At 43.4% G+C, this 27,559-nt stretch overlaps 1 protein-coding gene across 1 annotated transcript; it reads left to right on the forward strand.

Annotated features, from left to right (window-relative positions):
* The first annotated feature begins 4,482 nt into the window (after nucleotides 1-4,482).
* LOC112247300 (long-chain fatty acid transport protein 6) lies at nucleotides 4,483-26,556 on the forward strand. The gene is made up of 10 exons (XM_024416020.2): nucleotides 4,483-5,055; nucleotides 6,555-6,758; nucleotides 9,225-9,383; nucleotides 11,045-11,169; nucleotides 11,596-11,790; nucleotides 14,263-14,353; nucleotides 14,943-15,141; nucleotides 20,574-20,671; nucleotides 24,039-24,169; nucleotides 24,573-26,556. Exons 1-10 carry the CDS (start codon nucleotides 4,518-4,520, stop codon nucleotides 24,747-24,749), a joined length of 1,917 nt encoding a protein of 638 aa, XP_024271788.1. The 5' UTR covers nucleotides 4,483-4,517; the 3' UTR covers nucleotides 24,750-26,556.
* The last annotated feature ends 1,003 nt before the right edge of the window (nucleotides 26,557-27,559 follow it).

Here is a 27,559-nt window from a genome sequence, read left to right on the forward strand (position 1 = left end):
TTTCCAATCTTTGGGAATCTCAGACGACACGAAAGAGAGGTTGAACAGGCTAGTAATAGGGGTGGCAACAATTTCGGCAGATAATTTTAGAAAGAAAGGGTCCAGATTGTCTAGCCCGGCTGATTTGTAGGGGTCCAGATTTTGCAGCTCTTTCAGAACATCAGCTGAATGGATTTGGGAGAAGGAGAAATGGGGAAGGCTTGGGCGAGTTGCTGTTGGGGGTGCAGTGCTGTTGTCCGGGGTAGGAGTAGCCAGGTGGAAAGCATGGCCAGCCGTAGAAAAATGCTTATTGAAATTCTCAATTATGGTGGATTTATCAGTGGTGACAGTGTTTCCTATCTTCAGTGCAGTGGGCAGCTGGGAGGAGGTGTTCTTATTCTCCATGGACTTTACAGTGTCCCAGAACTTTTTTGAGTTGGTGTTGCAGGAAGCAAATTTCTGCTTGAAAAAGCTAGCCTTGGCTTTTCTAACTGCCTGTGTATAATGGTTTCTAGCTTCCCTGAACAGCTGCATATCACGGGGGCTGTTCGATGCTAATGCAGAACGCCATAGGATGTTTTTGTGTTGGTTAAGGGCAGTCAGGTCTGGGGAGAACCAAGGGCTATATCTGTTCCTGGTTCTAAATTTCTTGAATGGGGCATGTTTATTTAAGATGGTTAGGAAGGCATTTAAAAAAAAATATCCAGGCATCCTCTACTGACGGGATGAGATCAATATCCTTCCAGGATACCCCGGCCAGGTCGATTAGAAAGGCCTGCTCGCAGAAGTGTTTCAGGGAGCGTTTTACAGTGATGAGTGGAGGTCGTTTGACCGCTGACCCATTACGGATGCAGGCAATGAGGCAGTGATCGCTGAGATCTTGGTTGAAGACAGCAGAGGTGTATTTAGAGGGGAAGTTGGTTAGGATGATATCTATGAGGGTGCCCGTGTTTAAGGCTTTGGGGAGGTACCTGGTAGGTTCATTGATAATTTGTGTGAGATTGAGAGCATCAAGTTTAGATTTTAGGATGGCTGGGGTGTTAAGCATGTTCCAGTTTAGGTCGCCTAGCAGCACAAACTCTGAAGATAGATGGGGGGCAATCAGTTCACATATGGTGCCCAGAGCACAGCTGGGGGCAGAGGGTGGTCTATAGCAGGCGGCAACGGTGAGAGACTTGTTTTTAGAGAGGTGGATTTTTAAAAGTAGAAGTTCAAATTGTTTGGGTACAGACCTGGATAGTAGGACAGAACTCTGCAGGCTATCTTTGCAGTAGATTGCAACACCGCCCCCTTTGGCAGTTCTATCTTGTCTGAAAATGTTGTAGTTTGGAATTAAAATTTCTGAATTTTTGGTGGTCTTCCTAAGCCAGGATTCAGACACAGCTAGAACATCCGGGTTGGCAGAGTGTGCTAAAGCAGTGAATAGAACAAACTTAGGGAGGAGGCTTCTAATGTTAACATGCATGAAACCAGGGCTATTACGGTTACAGAAGTCGTCAAAAGAGAACGCCTGGGGAATAGGAGTGGAGCTAGGCACTGCAGGGCCTGGATTCACCTCTACATCGCCAGAGGAACATAGGAGGAGTAGAATAAGGGTACGGCTAAAAGCTATGAGAATTGGTCGTCTAGAACGTCTGGAACATAGAGTAAAAGGAGGTTTCTGGGGGCGATAAAATAGCATCAAGGTATAATGTACAGACAAAGGTATGGTAGGATGTGAATACAGTGGAGGTAAACCTAGGTATTGAGTGATGAAGAGAGAGATATTGTCTCTAGAACCATCATTGAAACCAGGAGATGTCATTGCATGTGTGGGTGGTGGAACTAATAGGTTGGATAAGGTATAGTGAGCAGGACTAGAGGCTCTACAGTGAAATAAGCCAATAAACACTAACCAGAACAGCAATGGACAAGACATATTGACAGTAAGGAGAGGCATGCTTAGTCGAGTGATCAAAAGGGTCCAGTGAGTGGAGAGGTTGGTTGGGGGTCACGGTGATTTAGACAGCTAGCCAGGCCATCGGTAGCAAGCTAGCATAGGATGGAGGTCTGTTTTTAGCCACCTCTTGCGTTCCGTCAGTAGATTAGTGGGGTTCTGAGTGGTAGAGGGGATTAATCCAAATCACACAACAACAACAAAAATAAAAACAATAGATATAGTTATAGAGGCCCAAGAAAAAAACATAATAATAATAAAAATAAATAAATTGTCCGATTGTCTATTCAGATAGCAGCTGGTAAGACAGCTAACGGTTAGCAGGCCGCAGATGGGCGTTCAGGTAACGTCGCGACGGAGGAGCCAGCCGGATAACTCCTTCGGGTAGATAACGTCGGCAGTCCAGTTGTGAAAGCCCGGTGGGGCTCCGCGTAGGCAGTAAAACGGGTCCGGATAGGTGACTGCAGCCCAGGAGTGATTGATGGAACTCAGGAGTGATTGACGGAGCTGGCTAGCTCCGGAATAATTGATGTTTGCTCCGGAATCGACGAAGGCCGATAGTCACATGGATAGCAGCTAGCTAGCTGTGAGATCCGGGTATGAATGTCCAGAGAGCAGTCGAAATCCAGGGACATGGAGAGAAAAATTGGTCCGGTATGTTCCGTTCCGAGCCGCGCTGCGCCAAACAGAACTGGCGATAGATTTTCGAGCTAAAGGATAGCTGATGACCACAAACCGTGGTTAGCTGAATACTAACGATTTGCCAGTAAAGAAGCTAACTAGCTTCTGAACTAGCTTCTGATTAGCTTCTGGATTAGCTTCTGGGCTAGCTTCTGGCTAGTTTCAGGCTAGCTTCTTGGAGTTTCTGGCTAGCTTCTTGGAGGATTACAGATTTGAGGTAAATAATACTTTTTTATAAATATAAATTGGTGAGGCGGGTTGCAGGAGAGTGTTTTGAAGATGAGTTGATGGAAAATAAAAATAAAAACAGGGGGTACCGGTACAGAGTCAGTGTGGAGGCTATATACAGGGTATTACGGTACAGAGTCAATGTGGAGGCTATATACAGGGTATTACGGTACAGAGTCAGTGTGGAGGCTATATACAGGGTGTTACGGTACAGAGTCAGTGTGGAGGCTATATACAGGGTGTTACGGTACAGAGTCAGTGTAGAGGCTATATACAGGGTATTACGGTACAGAGTCAGTGTGGAAGCTATATACAGGGTGTTACGGTACAGAGTCAGTGTGGAGGCTATATACAGTGGATACCTGAATAGAGTCAATGTGGAGGCTATATACAGGGTATTACGGTACAGAGTCAGTGTGCAGGCTATATACAGGGGGCACCGGTACAGAGTCAGTGTGCAGGGGTACAGGCTAGTTGAGGTAATCTGTACATGTAGGTCGGGGGGAAATGTCAATGTAAATTGTCCGGTGGCGATTTTTTATGAATTGTTCAGCAGTCTAACGGCTTAAGGGTAGAAGCTGTTCAGGAGCCTTTTGATCCTTGACTTGGTGCTCGGGTACCACTTGCCGTTCAGTAGCAGAGAAAACAGTGTACGATACAACGCAAATGAAAGATTTGTATTTCACAGTGAAAAGGATCACGATACTTGGGGGTTGGTGTGCCGAATGGCATCATGTTGTGGATGCTACAGTGTACGGCATAGCTATATTAGTAGCTGTAGTGCCCGTTTAATGTATGGCACGAGTATAGTCTTGACATTGACGACCTAATATGACTACAAGCAGTAATATGTTCATGTACATAGTATATACATGTTCTGAAGCCCTTACACATTGTTGACATTGCAGTCATTCAAGCTGATTGCATACGGAGTCCACACCTTATCATGTTTTGTTTTACCCAGAATGGTATCAGTCTCTGCTGTGTACATTATCACTAAGTTTAGTGCATTTTTTAAAGAGGAAGTAGGAGAAAGGGACAAACATATTAAATGTTGCGTAATTACATGCATTGAGGGGATGGACATTGATTCCATGTGAAAACACACTACATTAATGTCCAACAACTCAATGCTGTCAACCTGATCTCTGACACAGGAACCTGTAAAGCATAGTGTAGGTAACATTGTGCATTGATTTTGTGTCATCAAATCTTTTATGATGTGGGAATGTATAAATAGACTTCCTTGTCTTTCACAGCACAGATTGAGAAAGCACTTGTTGTTGTTGTGGGTTAACTGCCTTGCTGAAGAGCACATTTTTTCCTGCCTTGCCAGCTTGGGGATTTGAACCAGCAACCTTTTGGTTACTGGCCCAACACTCTTAAGCACTAGGGCCAACTGACTTAGACCTATAGGTCCTGAATTAACTGTTCTTATCTACAATTAGAATATCTACAATTAGCCTGTTTCCCTGACATATGGTGCCTGACTTGTATTATATGTATAAGAGCTATAACACATACAATGTGTATAACCTAAACCATAACAAATTAGGAAAACCAAAACGTGCACCCCGGGGGCCAGGACCGAGTTTGGGAAACTCTGTTGTAGGCTACATGTTTTGCGCAATGGGGAAAGTGATGTCCTTGGGCATGCGCGGTAGCATGTGCATAGTAGAGGCATTTAAATCCTATGGTAAACATCTCCGAACGTTTACAAGCTGACATTCTTTGGAGAGTAAAGATGATGATATGGGTGACATGGATGTTTACTACATTTGCCGCGGGATTTTTTGCAATTCTGGTATTCCAAAGGATGAATTACCCATTGTTTTGGGTGGATTTGATGTATTACCTAAACCTTCGGAAGGTTGGAAAGGCGTTGAAGTCTCGTATGCAGAGAGGAGTCACCACTTACCTCGATAACTTTCTTTACCAGGCAAAGAAGATACCTGACAAGGCTTTCATAGTGTTTGAGGGTCAAACGCTCACTTACCAGGACGTTGATAAAAGAAGCAACCAATTTGCGAAAGTTTTCAGAACCGAAGGTGGCTTGAAGAAGGGTGATATTGTCGCTCTTCTGATGAGCAATGAGCCTGATTTTATTTGTGTGTGGTTCGGACTCAGTAAACTGGGCTGCGAAGTCGCTTTCCTCAATTTCAATATCAAATCCAAATCGCTCCAATTTTGTTTTGAAAGTTGCGGAGCGAAATCGCTCGTCGTAGGCGCAGGTAATTCTTATGATTGCTGTCAATCAAGATAGTGTTACGTATTTGACACATGTCTACCTGCATTTTCAGAATATGTAACAAGCTCAAACATATGCACGACGTCTTGCACGATTTGGGCATGTTGAACCACGTTCACATTTGAATGCCATAACTTCATATTAGGAGAGGAAACATTGCATAATTACTCCAACGTTTTTGAATGTAGTAAAGCTGCATGGTTTGATGTAACGTACTGTTCGCAACTGCGTTGCGTATCAATGTGCACTGGTGGTTGTAAATATATATATATTTTTATAATAATGAGGGTGATACTGTAATCTGATGGTCAATGTAGGCTGTTGTATTCAAACACCTGTGGACACATAGGGATACCGTTAGTATACATACATACATACATCTCCTGAATGTGAAACGGATCTTCATTATATTGAATATAACCTTTATTCCCAGGTGAGCACATAGTAATATAAAATATTGTTATTTTACAGATTTACAGTTAGTTCATTGCGAGAGGCCAAATTTCTTCTGAGCATTGCAAATGATAACTACATTAAGTTATAGTATGCATAGAAGAGGCTTGTGTTTCTATTCACAGTACCAAAACACTTCGCCACCAAAGCATGCCGTCATGCACGTTATTGCTCAAATAAGAGATTGAACGGCATCGAGCAATTTATCCATACTCTCCCAGTTTTTCTTAAATGTACTATATTAAAAATATGTAGAGGTCAATCTCTATGTACTATAAACTCACAACAGGAATGACATATTTAAAGTGCATGCACAACTAAGGCCCTTACTCAATTCAACCGGCTTTAAGTTTGAATAATGTCTTATGTGAACCAGGGTGGGTATTTTGTTTTAGTTATAATGCCTTATGTGAATGAGGGTAGGTATTTTTTGTATCTTATTTTTGATGTCATATATATGTATTAGCCTTTGTTTAACTAGGCAAGTCAGTTAAGAACAAATTCTTATTTTCAATGGCAGCTTAGGAACAGTGGGTTAACTGCCTGTTCAGGGGCAGAATGACATATTTGTACCTTGTCAGCTCAGGGGTTTGAACTTGCAACCTTCCAGTTACTAGTCCAACGCTCTAACCACCAGGCTACCCTGTCAGCTAGCCCACAGGGCAACGGTGGCAAGCCTAATGGTTAGAGCGTTGGGCCCATAATCGAAAGGTTGCTCGTTCAGATCCCTGAGCCGAAAGGTGTTAGAAATCTGTTGATCTGCCCTTTAGCTTGTAGCAGCAGGGAATGTACCTTATATTTCCAAATAGAGCCTGTACAAGTAATCCCTAGCTAGGGCTGAAACATTTTGGTAATGTTCCCAGGTTCTCCAGAAATCCTGGTTGGAGGTTCTGGACTTCCTGTTTATTTCCTCCTGGTTCCTGGAATCTTCTGACCAGGATTTCTGAAAAGATGGGAATTTTGGTAAAAGTTACTGGAATTTTGCTACCCTACCCCCAACATTCACTTTTAGTTTTTTCTCTCATACAGATTTGGTGAGTTCACTGGGCGAGGTGTTACCCTCTCTAAAGGAGAATGCCATTGAGGTGTGGGTCACGGACATTGGCTGCCCCCATGAAGGGGTCAACACGTTACTGGACAAGGTGGAGCAGGCCTCAGACATGGCCTTACCTGACTGTCCTAGAGCTGACCTCATGTCCAACTTCCTGTTCATCTTCACATCAGGAACAACCGGTAGTACACTAATCCTTACAAAAAATAAATCTTTTTTTTTTTTTTTTTTTTTTTTAAGGTTTATGTTGATTTTTTTTTTTGAACAGATAGAGGGATATAGAGAGAGCTTGTATCAAAGAACAGTAGGCTGGATTCGAACCTCTGCTGAAACTATAGACGCATTACCACAAGACCAACCAGGCCACAGTAGTACGTTATTCTGATACGGTCAACTTCATATCAGGAAGAACGGGTGCAGTCGACTCCAAAAGATGCTGTGAATGCTTACACTAAACTATAGCACTGGCCGCTTAAAAAAATGATTTAGAGAATGTATTTCGTTTATATGGCTTGGAGTTTGCATCCTCCAGAGGTGACAGTAACCATAAATAAAATTTGAATAATTAAAAACTGGAATCTGAAAATTCTATTTGCAATTGCATTGTAAATGTTTGATTTATTTTGATGTCGACTTGACTTGAATATACATGCGGGGCCATTACTCCACATCTTAAACATTGTTCTCAAGGCAAAAGGTGAGTGGATGGGAATTTGCATAGATACGGAAACATAGTATCTGAAATAAAATCATTTGCCTGGATATCACTGCAAACGTTTGCATGAAGACGGAAACTAGCCTACAGCTATTATCAGAGAACATAAGGGAAGATAACCTAAATGTCTGTCTGCCAATACCCTGCGATAAAGGCCTGAGAAGGGAAAATAGCTATGAGAACCCTATTGCACTAGGTTGAAAGCAGTTCTTCCACGCCGAAAGGCACAAGTCAGCAGCACGTCTATTAAGCCGGACAGATTTCTGTCATTTATTCCAAGCTGGCACCACACGCTCACTTTTAACAGCTCTTTTCAACACCAATATAAGGAGGGGTTTTCCTAGCCAACCTGGGTTCCCAAGGAGAGTTGTAATTCACAGTGTCTGAAACAACTTAATTTTACTGAGAAGGAAATGTGCTTCAAATTGATATCAAGCTAACTTTTTCTACGGCGTCTAGTACTGGTGAATTTGTGCTAAATGTGTATAAATGGTTGCCAATGCCCCTTCATTACCAGGGGTTTTCCATGGCTTTGCCGAGAGAGGGCTTTACTAGGGCTCTGTGCAGTAGTAAAACAAGACCCACACCCTGTTAAAAGAGACAGGCCACTTCCAAGAATGTTGCTGAACCTTGACCTTTACTGTAGACTTCATAAAAGAGACATCAAGGACCTTAAGGTCAATTGTATTTTGGTGTGGACCTAGAAGTCAGAGAGGGACTACCTGGACTTGTCCAATAAGAAATGGTAATTTTAGTTTTCCGTTGCAAAAATGTAAAAAAATAAATGTTTTTGCAGTTTGCGGCTTTGCCACATTGGATGAATCTCTTCTGATGAAACATTGTTCATGTCCACATTGTTATCATTTCATTGTGCTATAACTGGTTGAGCGAGGGTGGCAGCTAGCCGGGCAGGGCGGGGTCGGAGGTCGGCTAGCCCAGCCGGGCAGGGTGGGGACGGAGGTCGGCTAGCCTGGATGGGCGGGGACGGGGGTCGGAAATCGGCTAGCCCGGCTGGGCGTGGACGGGGGTCGGAAATCGGCTAGCCCGGCTGGGCGGGGACGGGGGTCGGAGGTCGGCTAGCCCGGCTGGGCGGGGACGGGGTTGGAGGTCGGCTAGCCCGGGCGGGGTCGGAGGTCGGCTAGCCCGGCCGGGTGGGGACGGGGGTCGGAGGTCGGCTAGCCCGGCCGGGCGGGGACGGGGGTCGGAGGTCGGCTAGCCCGGCCGGGTGGGGACGGGGGTCGGAGGTCGGCTGGCGGGGACGGGGGTCGGAGGTCGGCTAGCCCGGCCGGGCGGGGGCGGGGGCGGAGGTCGGCTAGCCCGGCCGGGCAGGGCGGCAGCTAGCCCACAGGGCAACGGCGGCGGCCGGCAAACCTATTGGTTAGAGCGTTGGGCCCATAATCGAAAGGTTGCTCGTTCAGATCCCTGAGCCGAAAGGTGTTAGAAATCTGTTAATCTGCCCTTATTGCTCCACAGGGTTACTGTCAGGAATGGCTGATCCCTGGCTGTGACCCCACTCTCTCAGGAGGAGTTGGGATATGCAGTGAAACAGGACAGATAAACCTCCTGTTTGACCGTTGTCCAACCAATGCTCCAATCTATTCTCATACTTTCAGTCAAGTTTTGTTCATGCAGATACAATAAACATAACTGTTGGTGCTGTGTGCCTTTGGCAGTTTGAGGGAGAAGCTTTTAAACTCTTCAGTAGAAATCAATGATGTCATAATGTGAGAATGTTTAATGTCACGTGGCCATTATGAGTGGTGTAGTTTTCATCCGCTCCGTGGTGTTTTCCCATTGGTACAGATCTATGATCAACTTCCCCTCCCTCAATCCTATCCTTAACCATTTAGCGGGGAGAATGCAAAACTGATCCAAGATCAGCATCTCTAGAGGCATCTTCACTGTACACTTTCTTTTTTTTTTTGTCTTTCAGGACTTCCTAAGGCAGCCCGGGTGGGCCATCTCAAAGCAGTCATGTGCATGGCCTTCCTTCGTCTGTGCGGGGCCCGTTCGGATGACAACATTTACATCACTCTGCCCTTATACCACATGACCGCCTCTCTTCTGGGTATTGGTGGATGTATACAGCTCGGTGAGGAATCCTTTTCAATATGTTCTTCCTCCTGATACGTTGACGCCACAGCTTGTCATCAGAAGTCGCACTAAAAACAGGACAATTTATTTATATTTTTTTTAAATCATGTGATTGAATTGAGACTGGTAAACTGTATTGCACTTTAAATCAGAGTTCCCTCAGCAGCCGTGACTGTACTCGTAGCAGAGGCTGTGTCACTAATTCAGTGGACTACAGTGCATACGCAGAATAACAAACTGCACTTATTCTAGGTTCCATGACACACATGGGTTCAGATAATGAGATGTTACAACTGTTTTCCTTTAGCCTGCCTGAATTGCCAGGTGGGAGGGGTTTGCACTTTTGAGACTTTCCTATTGGTTTCATTGCAGTCGGCAAGTTCAATCAAGCACGTATACAGTGTTTTTCTCTCTCTCTCTCTCTCTGTCTCTCTCTCTGTCTCTCTGTCTCTCTCTCTCTCTCTCTCTCTCTCTCTTATTTATATATCTCTCTATCTTATTTATATATATATATATATATTATATTATTATTATTATTATATTATTATTAGTATTTTAACCCAGGTTGGCTCCCAATATTTGTTGCCACATATACATTAGTGTACAGACCAGTGTTTCCCAAATGACAGGCCTCTTCCTGCTGTTCCTTCTTCCTGCTGTTGGGTTGGGTTGCCTGCCAGCTCCTCCCAGGTCATGACTTCAAAACAAGGTTTTCTGTTTTGTCTGGATGGTCACGAGCGCAGTCCAAAAAAAAGTTCTGAGTTCTAGAACCAAAGGAAGTCCAGAACTACCCCGGTCAAGGTTCCTATTTTCTCAATGGGGATCGTTTGACTGGTTCCCAGCTAGCTAACTAGATTTCCCACAGTGTAATTTTAGCATGGAGGGAAAAGATGTGGCAGTGGGGGAAATCTGACAAAAGTCGCACAATTCCTGGAAGTGCAACCATACATACCCGTGTGTTGTAGATTCCGGGGTTAGGATGTGGTAGCAGAAAACCAAAAGTATCATGGGTGTCTATATTGTCATAGGGTTAGGCACTTCAACATGATGTCATAGTCTCATTTCAACGATAGTAAATACAGTTTAGGGCTCCTAAATGTGCCGTCCAGCTGCCCACCCGAAAACAAAGGTCCTATCAAAGGTAAAGAGATGAGGAATATGTTAAAATGCATAACGAATATGTTAAAACACATGACGAATATGTTAAAACACATGTTAAAACACATGACGAATATAAAAACGCGTGACGAATATGTTACAACTCATGACGGATATGTTAAAACGCATGTTAAAATGCATGTCAAATATGTTAAAACGCATGTTAAAATGCATGACAAATATGTTAAAACACATGACGAGTATGTTAAAACGCATGTTAAAACACATGACGAGTATGTTAAAACGCATGTTAAAACGCATGACGGATATGTTAAAATGCATGTTAAAACACATGACGAATATGTTAAAACGCTTGACGAATATGTTAAAACGCATGTTAAAACGCGTGACGAATATGCTAAAACGCATGATCACTGTTGGTGGGGGAGGATTATCTGATTTACAAATTTAAAGTTAAATAAATAAACGTTTATTTGTGTTGTTATGGTGACTAATGTAACGTTACTCTAACATGTCTTTTTTCTTTTATTGGGTTTCCAGGGGCAACGTGCATATTGAAAAACAAGTTTTCTGCCAGTCAATTCTGGAAAGACTGTGTGAAACATAATGTGACCGTGTTTCAGTACGTTGGAGAGCTCTGTCGCTACCTGGTCAACCAACCTGTGGTAAGACCTTATATTCATCACTCTGGTTCGTCTGGGGTTTTTCACACTCACTTTTCACACGTTTATTTAGTTAAATTTGTCTCTTGAGTAGGCCGAGTGAGAAGATTTGGAATTGACTCTGGACATGAACGCTAGCCCAGTGCTCTTCAATCCTGGTCATGGAGACGCCGCTGAGTTTGTGCTGGGCTAGGACAAAAGCCTGCACACCCTGTGGGTCTCCAGGACAAGGATTAAAGAGATTACTTCTGTAATATCACAGTACACTACTAGTATATTGTAGGTCCTACAGGGTAAAACCTCAAGTTGCCTTTACAATTAAGTAACTGCACAGTAATAGCCAGTTTAACAACGTAGTAGTTACATCACTGCTTTGTAATTACTCAGTAATAGATTCTGAGTGTGTTTTGTGTTATCTGTTTTCTGTAGGTCCCTGAGGAGAGTGCCCACAAAGTGCGTGTTGCAGCAGGGAGTGGTCTGAGGGCAGATGTCTGGAGGGAGTTTGCCAGACGCTTTGGGAAGATCAATGTCCGGGAAGCCTACGGTTTAACTGAGGCCAGCATTGGCTTTGTCAACTACACCAATGAAATAGGACCCATCGGAAGGGCGGGCTACTTCAACAAGGTCAGGCATGGAGCACTTTGCTTTGTAGTTAACTGGGATGGGCTTAGATCACTTAGATACCCAAACGATAAAACTTGCAGGCCGGACGAAGAACTTTTGCAGCGAGTGAGACTCTCCTGTTCATGGAACTCTTTCCTGTAGTCAATGACCAGAAGCGCCCTCTTTGGCCTCATGGGTGGAATTGTATTAATATATTTAATTATAAACAAATATTATTATTATTATTATTTTTAAAGACAATGAAAATCTGGTGTTTCTATGTCAAACAGTTTTTTGTTTTAGTTCAGTCTTATGTGATGTACATAAAGTGTAATATTGGGATCCAAATTCAAAATGGAATACATCTCAACTCTATATTCTGACATGGTACAGGTGTCTTTGTTTTTTCAGCCCATAGTCATGTGTGTGAGGTGTATACTTTGGATTCAAAGTAGATTTGTTTAAGACTACCGAGGATCACTCTGTGTGACCCTGATTTAGCCCACTCGGTAAAAGGTTAAATTAAATCTGGGCATAAAGCAGCGTCTCCAGGCTACTCAGTGTAAATGACTCTGGTTCTAGTTTTTATTTTTATTGTCTTCGTGGCTTGCACTCTGCTCACGCCGGCGAAAAGCTCTGCGGACAGTTTTGCACTGTCTACCCGAGGGCCCGCACTGTCTACCCGAGGGCCCGCACTGTCTACCCGAGGGCCCGCACTGTCTACCCGAGGGCCCGCACTGTCTACCCGAGGGCCCGCACTGTCTACCCGAGGGCCCGCACTGTCTACCCGAGGGCCCGCACTGTCTACCCGAGGGCCCGCACTGTCTACCCGAGGGCCCGCACTGTCTACCCGAGGGCCCGCACTGTCTAGCCGAGGGCCCGCACTGTCTACCCGAGGGCCCGCACTGTCTACCCGAGGGCCCGCACTGTCTACCCGAGGGCCCGCACTGTCTACCCGAGGGCCCGCACTGTCTACCCGAGGGCCCGCACTGTCTACCCGAGGGCCCGCACTGTCTACCCGAGGGCCCGCACTGTCTACCCGAGGGCCCGCACTGTCTACCCGAGGGCCCGCACTGTCTACCCGAGGGCCCGCACTGTCTACCCGAGGGCCCGCACTGTCTACCCGAGGGCCCGCACTGTCTAGCCGAGGGCCCGCACTGTCTAGCCGAGGGCCCGCACTGTCTAGCCGAGGGCCCGCACTGTCTAGCCGAGGGCCCGCACTGTCTAGCCGAGGGCCCGCACTGTCTACCCGAGGGCCCGCACTGTCTACCCGAGGGCCCGCACTGTCTGCCCGAGGGCCCGCACTGTCTGCCCGAGGGCCCGCACTGTCTACCCGAGGGCCCGCACTGTCTACCCGAGGGCCCGCACTGTCTACCCGAGGGCCCGCACTGTCTACCCGAGGGCCCGCACTGTCTGCCCGAGGGCCCGCACTGTTGCCCGAGGGCCGGCACTGTCTAGCCGAGGGCCCGCACTGTTTGCCCGAGGGCCCGCACTGTCTACCCGAGGGCCCGCACTGTCTACCCGAGGGCCCGCACTGTCTACCCGAGGGCCCGCACTGTCTACCCGAGGGCCCGCACTGTCTACCCGAGGGCCCGCACTGTCTACCCGAGGGCCCCCTGTCTACCCGAGGGCCCGCACTGTCTGCCCGAGGGCCCGCACTGTCTACCCGAGGGCCCGCACTGTCTAGCCGAGGGCCCGCACTGTCTAGCCGAGGGCCCGCACTGTCTAGCCGAGGGCCCGCACTGTCTAGCCGAGGGCCCGCACTGTTTGCCCGAGGGCCCGCACTGTTTGCCCGAGGGCCGTACACAGACCTTTTGGGGAGCAGGTGCACAAACTCATTCAGCAAATATGATTTAGATAATTTAACTACAAAAAAGCAATGGATGTAATTAAATAACCTGTATTACAGTGGGTTCAGAACAACGACAAAAACTGTATACATTAGCGAATGGAAGGGCAAAGGGGCATGTGCTCTGCCTGGTTTTCCAGACAGCCCAGTGTAGCTTCCATATCATTCTGTTTGAAAGGTTGTATCTGACCACATGTGTCTGTGTGTTTCCAGAAAAGGCAGGGCCAGAGTATCGTAAAGTAGAGTCATCCAGAATGTCTTGTTGGTTTTTAGTTGTAGAGATTTAACTGTTGCTAAATGGAACAGAAGCATGGCGCATGGTTGATACACACGGAGGTTGATACACACGGAGGTTGATACACACGGAGGTTGATACACACGGAGGTTGATACACACGGAGATCAATGCGTTGTTGATTCATGTCCTCTCTTCATGTTTCTCCAACTAAAAACCAACAACACAATCTGTATTATCAACAGCGCGTCGCCCTCTTTGTGCGCGTCGGCCTCTCTGTGCGCGCCGGCCCGGCCTCTCTGTGCGCGCCGGCCTCTCTGTGCGCGGCGTCGGCCTCTCTGTGTATCTTGTATCTAATACTGACTATTTCTAGCCCCATCTTTGACACTTTTTGTTTCATTGTCATGCAGCTTAATATGCCCTTTGAGTTCTTGAGCTGTGATCCCCAAACATATGAGCCGATACGGACCGACTCAGGACGATGTGTCAAAGCAAATAAAGGTAAGCAAAGGTTTATAAAATAGGATCCTTTCTGACGATGGCTCTTATGCACTATTTGATGTACAGCTTCATAGAATTGCATTGCATTGGTGTGTGTGTGTGTTTATTTGAATTTTACCTTTATTTAACTAGGCAAGTCAGTTAAGAACAAATTCTTATTTTCAATGACGGCCTAGGAACAGTGGGTTAACTGCCTGTTCAGGGGCAGAACGACAGATTTGCACCTTGTCAGCTCGGGGGTTTGAACTTGCAACCTTCCGGTTACTAGTCCAACGCTCTAACCACTGTGTGTGTGTGTGTGTGTGTGTGTGTGTGTGTGTGTGTGTGTGTGTGTGTGTGTGTGTGTGTGTGTGTGTGTGTGTGTGTGTGTGTGTGTGTGTGTGTGTGTGTGTGTGTGTGTGTGTGTGTGTGTGTGTGTGAATGTGTGTGTGTGTGTGTGTGTGTGTGTGTGTGTGAATACATGTCTGATTGATTTGGTTTGAACCAAGATCCCATGTATGTGAAATACCCTCAAATAAAAGGTTAAATTCTGTACTGTCGACAGTATATATATATAAATAAATAAAAACCTGCCTGTTTGTGTCTGCAGGAGAGACGGGCCTCCTGGTGGCCCCGGTGTCGGTCATGAATCCTTTCCTGGGGTATGCTGGGAATACGCTTCAGTCAGAGAAGAAGCTCCTCAGGGACGTGTTCAAAGAGGGAGACGTGTACTTCAACACTGGAGATCTCATGCTTCAGGACCACAGAGACTTTGTCTACTTCCGTGACCGTATCGGAGATACCTTCAGGTAAAGTGGATGCAGCCTATGCAGTGTTTCTCAACCGATTCTTCAAAGGGGGGGGGTCGGGGGGGTTGGGTCTTTTGGTGATATTAGAATGACGTATTCCATTCATTCCATTGGCTCAGTATTTGAAAGAAAACAAACACTGTTTGATTGCAGGTGCTTACAGTCCTCTTGTGTATTCATTTTGGATTGTGAAGCTAAAACTTTTAATTTTCGAATGAAAGATTGAATGAAAGATTTGAGGGTAGTTTCACACGTGTTTTTAACGTTTAGAAATGAATGCACTTTATGCATCTCGTCCCCCATTTTGAAGGTGTCAAAAGTATTTGGACACATTCACTTACGTATAGTGTATTAAACGTCATGAAAAGTTTAGTATTTGGATCCATATTCCTAGTACGCAATGACAACATCAAACTTGTGAATTGCATTTGCAGTTTGTTTTGGTTGTGTTTCAGAATATTTAGTGCCCAATAGAAATGAATGGTAAATAATGTCATGTGTAACTTTCTCACAATCATTATTCAGGATTCATTCGTGATGATCCGTAATCGTGGTAGCATCCATCCATTAATGTAGATTTTTTTTATTTACAATAAAAGTGACTCCAAAATAACACAACATTAATTACCATTTAATTTCTGTTGGGTACAATATTATCTGAAACACAAACAATAAGTGCATCCAACAAATTTGGACTAGATACATTCATTTCTAAACGGTGAAACAGATATATGAAAATACCCTCAAATTAAAGGTGACATTCTGTACTGTCTCCTCCTCGTATTAAACATTTGATCTCAAATCCAAAATGCCAGAGTATAAAGCCAAATTCAAAAGTTGTAGCTTCACTGTCCAAATAAATACGTAGAGGACTGTATATATTCTCAATACATTTTGGGGTCGAAGTGTAAACAGTGTATCTCTGCAACCAATGGTGTGGGATGTGGACATATCTCCAACATAAGATCATGTACGAATTTCCCCCCAAACATTACTTTAAACATTTTGTTTGTAAATAATTGACTGAACTCTGTATCGCTTAGTAGGACCCTTTTGCATTAAGAACACAGATGTTCAAATCAACTTTTATTTGTCACATAGACATGGTTAGCAGATGTTAATGCGAGTGTAGAGAAACGCTTGAAGTGTAGCAAAATGCTTGTGTCAAAGTCGATTACCAGACGTTTTTATGAATAGTTAGGATATTTGATTGATGAAGGAATCTAGCCTGGGTACCAGACTGTTCAACAAGGCTACATTGTTGCTATGGCAAGACATTGACTTGTTCGCTAAAGCAGAATCAGACTAGTAACCAGGTAACCAAGTCAACAAGGGGGCCTCCCGAGTGGCGTAGCGGTCTAAGTCATCACTACAGACCCGGGTTCGATCCCAGGCTGTGTCGCAGCTGGCCGTGACCGGGAGACCATGAGGCTGCGCACAGTTGGCTCAGCGTCGTCCAGGTTAGGGGAGGGTTTGGCTGGCCGGGATGTCTACTCCCATCATGCACTATTTTTATGTATTTTTATTTCACCTTTATTTAACCAGGTAGGCTAGTTGAGAACACCTTTATTTAACCAGGTAGGCTAGTTGAGAACACCTTTATTTAACCAGATAGGCTAGTTGAGAACACCTTTATTTAACCAGGTAGGCCAGTTGAGAACAAGTTCTCATTTACAACTGGGACCTGGCCAAGATAAACCAAAGCAGTGCGACACAAACCACAACACAGAGTTACACATGGGATAAGCAAACGTACAGTCAATAACACAATAGAAAAAGTCTATATACAGTGTGTGCAAATGAGGTAAGATTAGCGACTCCTTGTGATGGGCCAGGTACATGCACGTTGACTTCAATCGGCAGTTGTACGGTGTTTCTTCCGACACATTGGTGCGGCCGGCTTCCGGGTTAAGCGAGTAGTGTGTCGAGAAGCAGTGCGGCTTGTTTCGGAGGACGCACGGCTCTCTACCTTCGACTTCTCCAGAGTCCGTACAGGAGTTGCGGCGATGGGGACAAGACTGTAACTACCAATTGGGCAGAAAAAGGGGTAAAAGTAACCAAGCTTAAAAGAGTCTGAATATTACAGCGTATCTGTCATTTACCGTTTACATATGTGGCATCACCATCACCATGAGTCATTCCTCATTTTGTCTTCGTCCACTGAGCTTCATTTTCCAATGCGATCAGCACGGGTCGTCCCCCTCTGTTGTTTCTCTCCATTCAAGCGTTCAATTGCTCAGGCATTCATCACAATGGCAGCCTTGCATATCATCCCCTGTTGTCCTTTAGTAGCTTCCCCTACAGTCATGCAAATGAGCTCCTGAACCGAGGGACACCCCACAGAGAATCAGGCACCGTTTGTCCCCCCCCCCCTTACTCTCCAGACTGGGTTCAAATACTATTTGAAATAATTTAAAATATGATAGCCAGGCTTAATTGAGCTTGCCTGACCCAATTGAACCAATAGACTAACCGCAAAGTGCACTTCGATCATCTGGCTCGCAAGGCAATCGAAGGCAAACGCTTCAAAGTACTTGAAAGATTCCTAATAGTTTTTGAACCCAGGTCTGTTCCTCTACTCCTTCCCTTTAACTCTTTGGCATTTTGGTGGAAGCGCTGGCTTGAGCCTAATCCAAGTTGGCAAAACAGCGACCAAGGGAAAGGCCTTTTTTCCCCTCTCTTCACCTCTGCCATTCCACGGTCCATTCACAAAATCCAGCAGAGTGACGCAAGACCCTCCAAGAGCGGACGAGGGGGAATGCCTTTCAACCAGACCTGGGCTCAAACACTATTTGAAATCTTTCAAATACTTTTGAGTGTTTGCTTTAGCCTTCCTGGGGGGTTGGTGGGAGGGGTTTGCAGTTTTGGAACTTTGCTATTGATTCCATTGCAGTTGGCTAGCTCAATCAAACACAACAAGCCTTTCATCCCTCTAATCATGGTAACCACTTCCCATGAAGACCTTGGGCGGACCCCCTCCAGGAACTGTGGCATCGGGAATGGGGGAGGTGGGGGGTCTTGATTTTATGTGGAGTGTAGCACTCGGAACTTAACAGCAGACCGCGGTTCAAATACTATGTATCTATCTCATACATATATATATATATATATAACCCCAGTCTGCTGTTAAGTTCAGAGTGCTACACTCCACATAAAATCAAGACCCCCCCCCACCTCCCTCATCCCCCATTCCCGATGCCACAGTTCCCGGAGGGGGTCCGGCCCAAGGTCTTCATGGGAAGTGGTTACCATGATTAGTGGGATGAAAGGCTTGTTAGGGGGTCAAAAGCTTCTGTCGTTTGAGCGTCCCCATGTCACAATGCCATCGCTTGTCTCCCTCTGCTCTTTGGCAATGTTTGGTGTATTGCCCAAGTACCCAAGTCTGACGCAGGACTGGGCAATGAGCCACACAACTGCTTTGTTGCTACCTTGAAGACTGCAAGTCTTTTGGGATTGTGATGTGTGTACGTTTGTGCCGTGCTGTCGGTCTCCCCCCAAGTGTTAAAAGTGTTACTCTGGCAAAATAATGCAGAGAATCTTTTAAGTTTCTTAACCTGTAAAATAGTAAATTATTATTTTAAAGTGAATGGTGTGGTAATATCAATGGCTGAAATCTCTAAATGTATTTTAGAAGGCATACAGTATTAGGGACTTTACTCAGTTAAGTTGTATTAAAGGGATAGTCCACCTAAATACTTTTATTATATGTTTCCGTACCTTGAAAGTAATCCTTTAAGTTAGTGCCAATATTTCCAATTGATTTGAGATTGAGGCCAGATTGATGTCATGGAATATGTACTTAATGCCACTTGATGAAGGTTTGAGGAACTTTACGTTTATTTATTATAATTTTTCTTCCCCAATTGGTAGTTTATATTCTTGTCCAATTGCTGCAACTCCCGTATGGACTCGGGAGAGGCGGAAGTCGAGAGCCATGCGTCCTCCGAAACACCACCCGGCCAAGCCACACAGCTTCTTGAGAACACTGCTCTCTTAACCCGGAAGCCAACCGCACCAATGTGTCGGAGGAAACACCGTACAACTGGCGACTGAAGTCAACGTGCTTGCGCCCGGCCCGCTACAGGAGTTGCTTGAGCTCAATGGGACAATGACATCCCGGCCCGGCTGGCCGGCCAAACCCCTAACCCGGACGATGCTGGGCCATTTGTGCGCCGCCTCGTGTCTCCCGATTGCAGCCGGCTGCGATACAGCCCGGGAACGAACCCAGATTTGTAGTGACTCCTCAAGCACTGCCTTCGATGCAGTGCCTTGGACCGCTGGGCAACTTCGGAGGCCATTTTTAATTATTCTAAAATCAGGTGAATTCTCTGTTAGTTCACCATAACTGGAGATCTGCGTTTAAATGTACAGGATGTACAGCTCGCCCTGTGGAAGATCATGCTTTGGCATACAGAATGTATGCCAAAGCATGGAAGGTGAATTATGGGTAACACCTTCTTTGAGTCACCTTTTTTCATAACACATTATGAATGCACTTTTTATAAAACCCTATAGTGCATCGTAAGACCTTGCTATAAACATTCACACAGCTCATTTTGGCAGCCTTTTATAAATATCAATGCTTATTGCATTAAACACAGGTGATGATATGAGTAAAACATGCTATAAGCATTCATTATAGCTCATGGTTCTTTAGAAGAGATGCATAAATTCCTGTTATGTATTTATAATGCATGGCGAAAATGTGGCTCTAAAGAACATGTTACTGAATTATTTTGATATTTACAGTAGGATTGACAATGCAAAATCTGCATGGATGTCCGATGGTCTTACTCTTAGCTAGCTGAAATCACTTTCAGGGTGAGGTTTGCTCTCACCTCAATGCCTGTCTCTGACTCCGCCCTCCTGTCTCTGACTCCGCCCTCCTGTCTCTGAGTCCGCCCTCCTGTCTCTGACTCCGCCCTCCTGTCTCTGACTCCGCCCTCCTGTCTCTGACTGAGCCCTCCTGTCTCTTGACTGAGCCCTCCTGTCTCTTGACTGAGCCCTCCTGTCTCTGACTGAGCCCTCTTGACTGAGCCCTCCTGTCGTGTCTTTCAGTTGAGGCTGCTTGCAGTTGTACCTTGTATCTATACTTATCTGTTGCTGCCATCTAGTGTTTAACATAGATAGGCAGGCTGAAAGGTCTATGACTTGTAAATATGTTATTTGATTAAATGTATTGTTGCACAAATCTAGGTAAATAATTAAATACATGCAGTAGATTAATATATTAAATGTAATTTATTGTTGCATCCCTGAAAAAAGTTAGATGAATAAATGTTGACGCCGATCTAAAAAATAATTATGCCAGCATTCTCGCTCACTCATACCCATCATGCTGGCTGTTACATTGCGAGCATTCAAGACACCAACAAAAATGTGCTGAATATTTCTGCATATCGTGAATTAAAAAGCTGATTTCTTCCTCCTAGGTGGAAAGGAGAGAATGTGGCCACCACAGAAGTTTCAGAGATTCTCGGAAGTTTGGAGTTCCTGCAGGAAGTGAACGTCTATGGTGTTACTGTGCCAGGTCAGCGTCCTTTCTGACATCATTAATACGTCTATGGTGTTACTGTGCCAGGTCAACGTCCTTTCTGACATCATTAATACGTCTATGGTGTTACTGTGCCAGGTCAACGTCCTTTCTGACATCATTAATACGTCTATGGTGTTACTGTGCCAGGTCAACGTCCTTTCTGACATCATTAATACGTCTATGGTGTTACTGTGCCAGGTCAACGTCCTTTCTGACATCATTAATACATCTATGGTGTTACTGTGCCAGGTCAACGTCCTTTCTGACATCATTAATATGTCTATGGTGTTACTGGGCCAGGTCAACGCCCTTTCTGACATCATTAATACGTCTATGGTGTTACTGTGCCAGGTCAACGTCCTTTCTGACATCATTAATACATCTATGGTGTTACTGTGCCAGGTCAACGTCCTTTCTGACATCATTAATACATCTATGGTGTTACTGTGCCAGGTCAACGTCCTTTCTGACATCATTAATATGTCTATGGTGTTACTGTGCCAGGTCAACGTCCTTTCTGACATCATTAATACGTCTATGGTGTTACTGTGCCAGGTCAACGTCCTTTCTGACATCATTAATACATCTATGGTGTTACTGTGCCAGGTCAACGTCCTTTCTGACATCATTAATATGTCTATGGTGTCACTGGGCCAAGTCATCAACATCCTTTCTGACATCATTCATATGTCTATGGTGTCACTGTGCCAAGTCATAGTTCTAGCTGACATCATTAGTACAAAAAAAATGATTATTACATATATATATTTTTTTTAATGGTGCAGAGCAATATTGGACCTAGTTGAAAATGTTTGCCTAATATAACTTCAGTTTAGTATAATCATTATTATAGAACCATTTTAGCACCTTTTCTTGGCAAATGAATATGCAGGCCAACATTTCTCACTACAAAACATTATAGGGCAGCAGCTAGCCTAGCGGTTAAGAGCATTGGGCCAATAACCGAAAGGTTGCTAGTTCAAATCCCCCAGCCGACTAGGTTAAAAACAAATCTGTCAACGTGCCCTTGAGCAAAGCACCTAACCCTGGTTAAGATGCTCTAGATAAGTGTCTGCTAAATTATATAAATGCTTATCTGATTCATACATGCTTAGTACCCACATCTTACAATACGTTGCAACTGCATGATATGCATATAACGTTACCTAATTAGTTTTGTAAAATTGCATCGGCCCACATTGTCAACTGTACTGATTGGTGAAGATAGGATCACATGACATTTTGGTGGAGATAGGATCACATGACATTTTGGTGGAGATAGGATCACATGACATTTTGGTGGAGATAGGATCACATGACATTTTGGTGGAGATAGGATCACATGACATTTTGGTGGAGATAGGATCACATGACATTTTGGTGGAGATAGGATCACATGACATTTTGGTGGAGATAGGATCACATGACATTTTGGTGGCGATAGGATCACATGACATTTTGGTGAAAAACATGAAACAACATGTATGTAACATTTAGAAGTAGCCTTGACGGCCTCATAGGACCAGGATGTACAAGTACACCCCCAGGAAACTAGTCAATCACAAGGCCTTAGGTGACAGGTAGCCTAGTGGTTAGAGCATTGGACTAGTGACTGAATGGTTGCAAGATCAAATCCCCGAGCTGACAAGGTAAAAATCTGTTCTGCCCCAGAACAAGCAGTTAACCCACTGTTCCTAGGCTGTCGTTGAAAATAAGAATTTGTTCTTAAAACTTCTTATGGCTTCGATCCCGTTAATGGAATCGATATGACAACAGCCAGTGAAAGCTTCAGGGTGCCAAATTTAAAACAACAGAAATCTCATAATTAAAATTCCTCAAACATAAAAGTATTATAAACCATTTCTAAAGATAAACTTGTTGTTAATCACCATAGTGTCCGATTTCAAAAGGGCTTTACAGCGAAAGCACACCAAACGATTATGTTAGGTCTGCACATAGTCACAGAAAGCCAAAGAGAGGAGTCACAAAAAGCAGAAATGCAGATCAATTAATCACTAACCTTTGATCTTCATCAGATGACACTCATAAGACTTCATGTTACACAATACATGTATGTTTTGTTCGATAAAGTTCATATTTATATCCAAAAATCCATATTTATATCCATTACGTTCAGTAATGTTTTGCTTCCAAAATATACGGTGATTTTGCAGAGAGCCACATCAATTTAAAGAAATACTCATAATAAGCATTGATAAAAGATACAACTGTTATGCACGGAACATTCGATAAACTTCTCCAAAATGCAACCGCTGTGTCAGATTTCAAAAAAGCTTTACCGAAAAAGCACACCATGCAATAATCTGAGTACGGCGCTCAGACACAAAAACGAGCCATACAGATATCTGCCATGTTGTGGAGTCAACAAAGTCAGAAATAGCATTAGAAATATTCACTTACCTTTGATGATCTTTATCAGAATGCACTCCCAGGAATCTCAGCTCCACCATAAATGTTTGATTTGTTTGATAAAGTCCATAATTTATGTCCAAATACCTCCTTTTTGTTCGCACGTTTAGCCCAGTAATCCAAATTCATGAGGCGCAGGCAGGCAAAGTCCAAAAGTTCCATTACAGTCTGTAGAAACATGTCAAACGATGTATAGAATTAATCTTTAGGATGATTTTATCATAAATCTTCAATAATGTTCCAACCGGAGAATTCCTTTGTCTTCAGAAATGCAATGGATCGCAAGCTAACTCTCACGTGAACGCACGTGGTCAGCTCATGCCACTCTGCCAGACCTCTGACTCATTCAGCTCCCATTCCCCCCTCCTTCACAGTAGAAGCATCAAACAAAATTCTAAAGACTGTTGACATCTATTGGAAGCCTTAGGAAGTGCAATATGACCCCATAGACACTGTATATTCGATAGGCAATGAGTTGAAAAACTACAAACCTCAGATTTCCCACTTCCTGGTTGGATTTTTTTCTCAGGTTTTTGCCTGCCATATGAGTTCTGTTTTACTCACAGACATCATTTAAACAGTCTTAGAAACTTCAGAGTGTTTTCTATTCAAATCAACTAATAATATGCATATATTAGCAACTGGGCCTGAGTAGCAGGTAGTTTACTCTGGGCACCTTATTCATCCAAGCTACTCAATACTGCCCCCAGCCATAAGAAGTTAACTGACTTGACTAGTTTAATTTTTATTTAATTTTTTAAATCTCCTTAATGCTGAGTGCCAAGCAGAGACACATTGGTACCCATTTGTACGTCTTTGGTATGAATCGGTCAGTGCTCAAACTCCCAACCTATTCAATCTCACGACAGACACCCTTAACCACAAGGCCACTGAGTAGGTGTGTAACATTATCCTCATTGTTTATGTACAGGTTATGAAGGCAGAGCAGGTATGGCAGCCGTCGTCCTAAAGATGGACCAAAAGCTGGATGGTAAAAAACTCTACAACCATTTGGTCCAAAGTCTCCCCGCTTACTCGTGGCCCTGGTTTCTACGGATCCAGGTAAGACAATCCTGAAACCACATATATCCATTCAGGTAAAAATTATCCCCACACAAAACTGAAACTTGTTTTTTTAAACGTAATGAGTGACTACTTATTAATGACCTGTGTGTGATTTTTATACGTAACGTTAATATACAGATTGGTACTGGAGTGTACCACCGTAATATGGATAAATCAATTAAATAGTTTGTTCTTGGTCTTTTCAGAAACCGTATTGAAACCATGCTATAAATACATACATTCAATACAATAACCTTAAATGGATAATTTAAAAAAAAAGCACAATAAAAAGAACGATCCCTTCAACTCTAACCAAAAAAATGTTATATCACATAAGCGCATTTAGAATTTAAACCCTCTGACCCTTTTCAACATAAACTCTGTCCTTTGTCTTCCATAGACATCCATAGATGTGACCGAGACCTTCAAGCAGCAGAAGAGGAAGTTGGTGCAGGAGGGCTTCAGTCCTGAGGCCATCCAGGAGTCCCTGTATTTCTTGGACCTATCCCAGAGAGACTACGTCCCGCTCACTCTGTCTCTGTATGATGACATTGTCTCTGGAAAGATACGGCTCTAGGCTGTCGAGTCAGGTCAGCAGGACTAAACAGAAAGGTGTGTTTCTGATTTATAACAGGTTTATATACAGTACTGTTTAAAGGTGTTATTTACCCAGGAAGCCTCACTGACTGACTGTGTACTGTGCATCTAAATTTCAGCCACGTTTAAAAAAAATAATAATCATAATTTTAGTTTCCGTTAAGGGATTATATAATATGGTCATTTTTATCAGATGCTTTTATCCAAAGCATCTTACAGTTAGCACCTGTATACAGTAAGACTGAGCCATCCGAGCCAGCAAAACCACATAGTTTACCTAAAAGTTAATACCTCAAAAGTGGTCCAAAAAGAGTCCATATTTTTGCACCCTCCGTTGTGTACTATGTACTGCTAGATGGTACATTAGGAGAATTCGCAGGCCTCAATCCAACGTGAAATGGAAAGGTTGACAAACATCAAATTCTATCCAATTGAATTTAAAATGTAATTTAATTTTATGTCCTATGTGGCATCACATGCTGATCCACATACCAGGTTTCAGTCGGCACGCGTTACAGCAGGTTGACCCCTAAAGCTTGACTCATTTATGACCTACAATGGTCCTCTCTTGTCCACAAGAGGCCTTAATTATATCCCCAAATTTAAGACTGAGTTTTTCCTGGTCAAGTCACATGGTCATGAACAACTTCCAGCCATAAGTATGATTTACAAAGCTATTAAATTATTGTAAATTAATTAATGATTTTAAGACTTGCAACTGGTTTTTATCAAGTGTGACCACCGTTATTTAGTTCTTATCAATGGCAAATGTAATTTAACCTTTACTTAACCCGGAAAAGACCCTTTTGAGGTTAGAAACCACTTTTTGCGAGTTGTACCTGAGCGGGAAATGCAAAAACTAACCCAGATAATCCCATAATTTTAATCCATAGACCTTTCAGAAAAACTATATCTTGTTTTCTATACATTTAGACCTTTCAGGAACTCGCTGCTTTTGCATTACTACTATGTGACGTTTTGAATAATGACCGTGTATATTGTATGTATGCCCTGGATAACGTGGTTTATTTTTGTGTTTATGATTAGGTATTAGATTATTGCATAGATTTTATGTGAATATATTTTGTGTTTTTTATATATATATATATATAATTGTCTTTTCTTTATATTATATTATATATATTATATTTATATATATTTATATATATATATTTTATATATATATATATTTTATATGACAATTTGTTTTGCGGTTATGAAGATGATGTCATAACCGCACACTGGCGACTCACTTACAGTGAATTGCTCCGACTCTACATATCTGCATCCTGACATTCCTGAAAGTGCATATTAACCGACAGAAGGAACATTTTTAGTTTAGGCATAAGGGTCCAAAATGAATTCAGGTTACGTTTAGGTTAAATGAATTAAGTGTCGGTTTAGGAAGAGGGTTAAGGTTAGGTATTGTTTCAGTGAGGTTATGGTAAGGGAAAGGCATACAAGTTGACTTTGCGTACTACCCGTTTGCCGACCATTCATTTTCAGATGGTTGTAAATATATACAGCCATCCTTCTGGCCTTTTTATGTTTTGATTCCAACACATATCTCTAGTCATCCTAAATGTGGTGTTATAACATGTACTCTTGTCAAACAACATTACATTCCCATTCCCTTTGATTTTGAGACCACGCTAGGACATAATCTGTCTGTTATCATTTAAAAAATTACACCCTGTTTTTAAAGTGATGTCTGACCCAGATTGATTAAAAAAATTATGTACATTATTACATTCCTTTCAGTTGAAATAAACCATAGTATTTCCATTGCAATGTGTGCCTGTGTGTGTGTGTGTGTGTGTGTGTGTGTCTTGCTATTTCACTCCTTTGTAAGTGTGGCTTTTCCCTGATAATACACACGTTTGCATTATTGCTTACATAGACAGTAATTGCCTGTAGTTAATACACAATATATAATTGTCTACTTATATTATAAGTAGTTCTAACACACATTTGTCATTGGAATAAATTATATCACCTGTTTAATATCCTGTGTGTTTGTCACTGTATTTCTCTCCCACAGAATAAAAAAATCTTTACAAAATGTAAAGTTACACTATGATGGTGTTTTGCTAAGTGCTGTTTGGGACCTGTCACCCACTTTGAGGATATATGCCAAGAGTGTCAAACGCAATACCTGGAGGGACGTGTGTCTGTAGGTTTTCGCTCTTCTCTTGTACTTGATTGATAAATTAAGGTCATTGATTAATTGGGAACTCTTAATTCGATACGGATTGAACGGAAATAACTAAAAACAAGACACTAGGCCCCACGTAGCCATGCTGGGGACGAGATTATATTCATATCGTCAGGCTAGAGACGAGATTATATTCAAATCGCCAGGTTGGGGACGAGATTCTATTCAAATCGCCAGGTTGGGGACGAGATTATATTCAAAGTAGCCTAACCACGTAGGCAGGCTGGGGACGAGATTATATTCAAAGTAGCCTAACCACGTAGGCAGGCTGGGGACGAGATTATATTCAAAGTAGCCTAACCACGTAGGCAGGCTGGGGACGAGATTATATTCAAAGTAGCCTAACCACGTAGGCAGGCTGGGGACGAGATTATATTCAAAGTAGCCTAACCACGTAGGCAGGCTGGGGACGAGATTATATGCAAAGTATTTATTTCTCAAGTAATATACTTTTCTATATGTAACTGTGCACCGCCACCACTAGGGGGCTCTAAAATACCCTTTTTTCTACCTGGTGTAGTATTTGAAAACAGATTACTGAACGTCACTTCCGTACACTGACACTGAGTCGCCAT

The sequence above is a fragment of the Oncorhynchus tshawytscha genome, linkage group LG20 (assembly GCF_018296145.1).
Source record: "Oncorhynchus tshawytscha isolate Ot180627B linkage group LG20, Otsh_v2.0, whole genome shotgun sequence".
Lineage (NCBI taxonomy): Eukaryota > Metazoa > Chordata > Actinopteri > Salmoniformes > Salmonidae > Oncorhynchus > Oncorhynchus tshawytscha.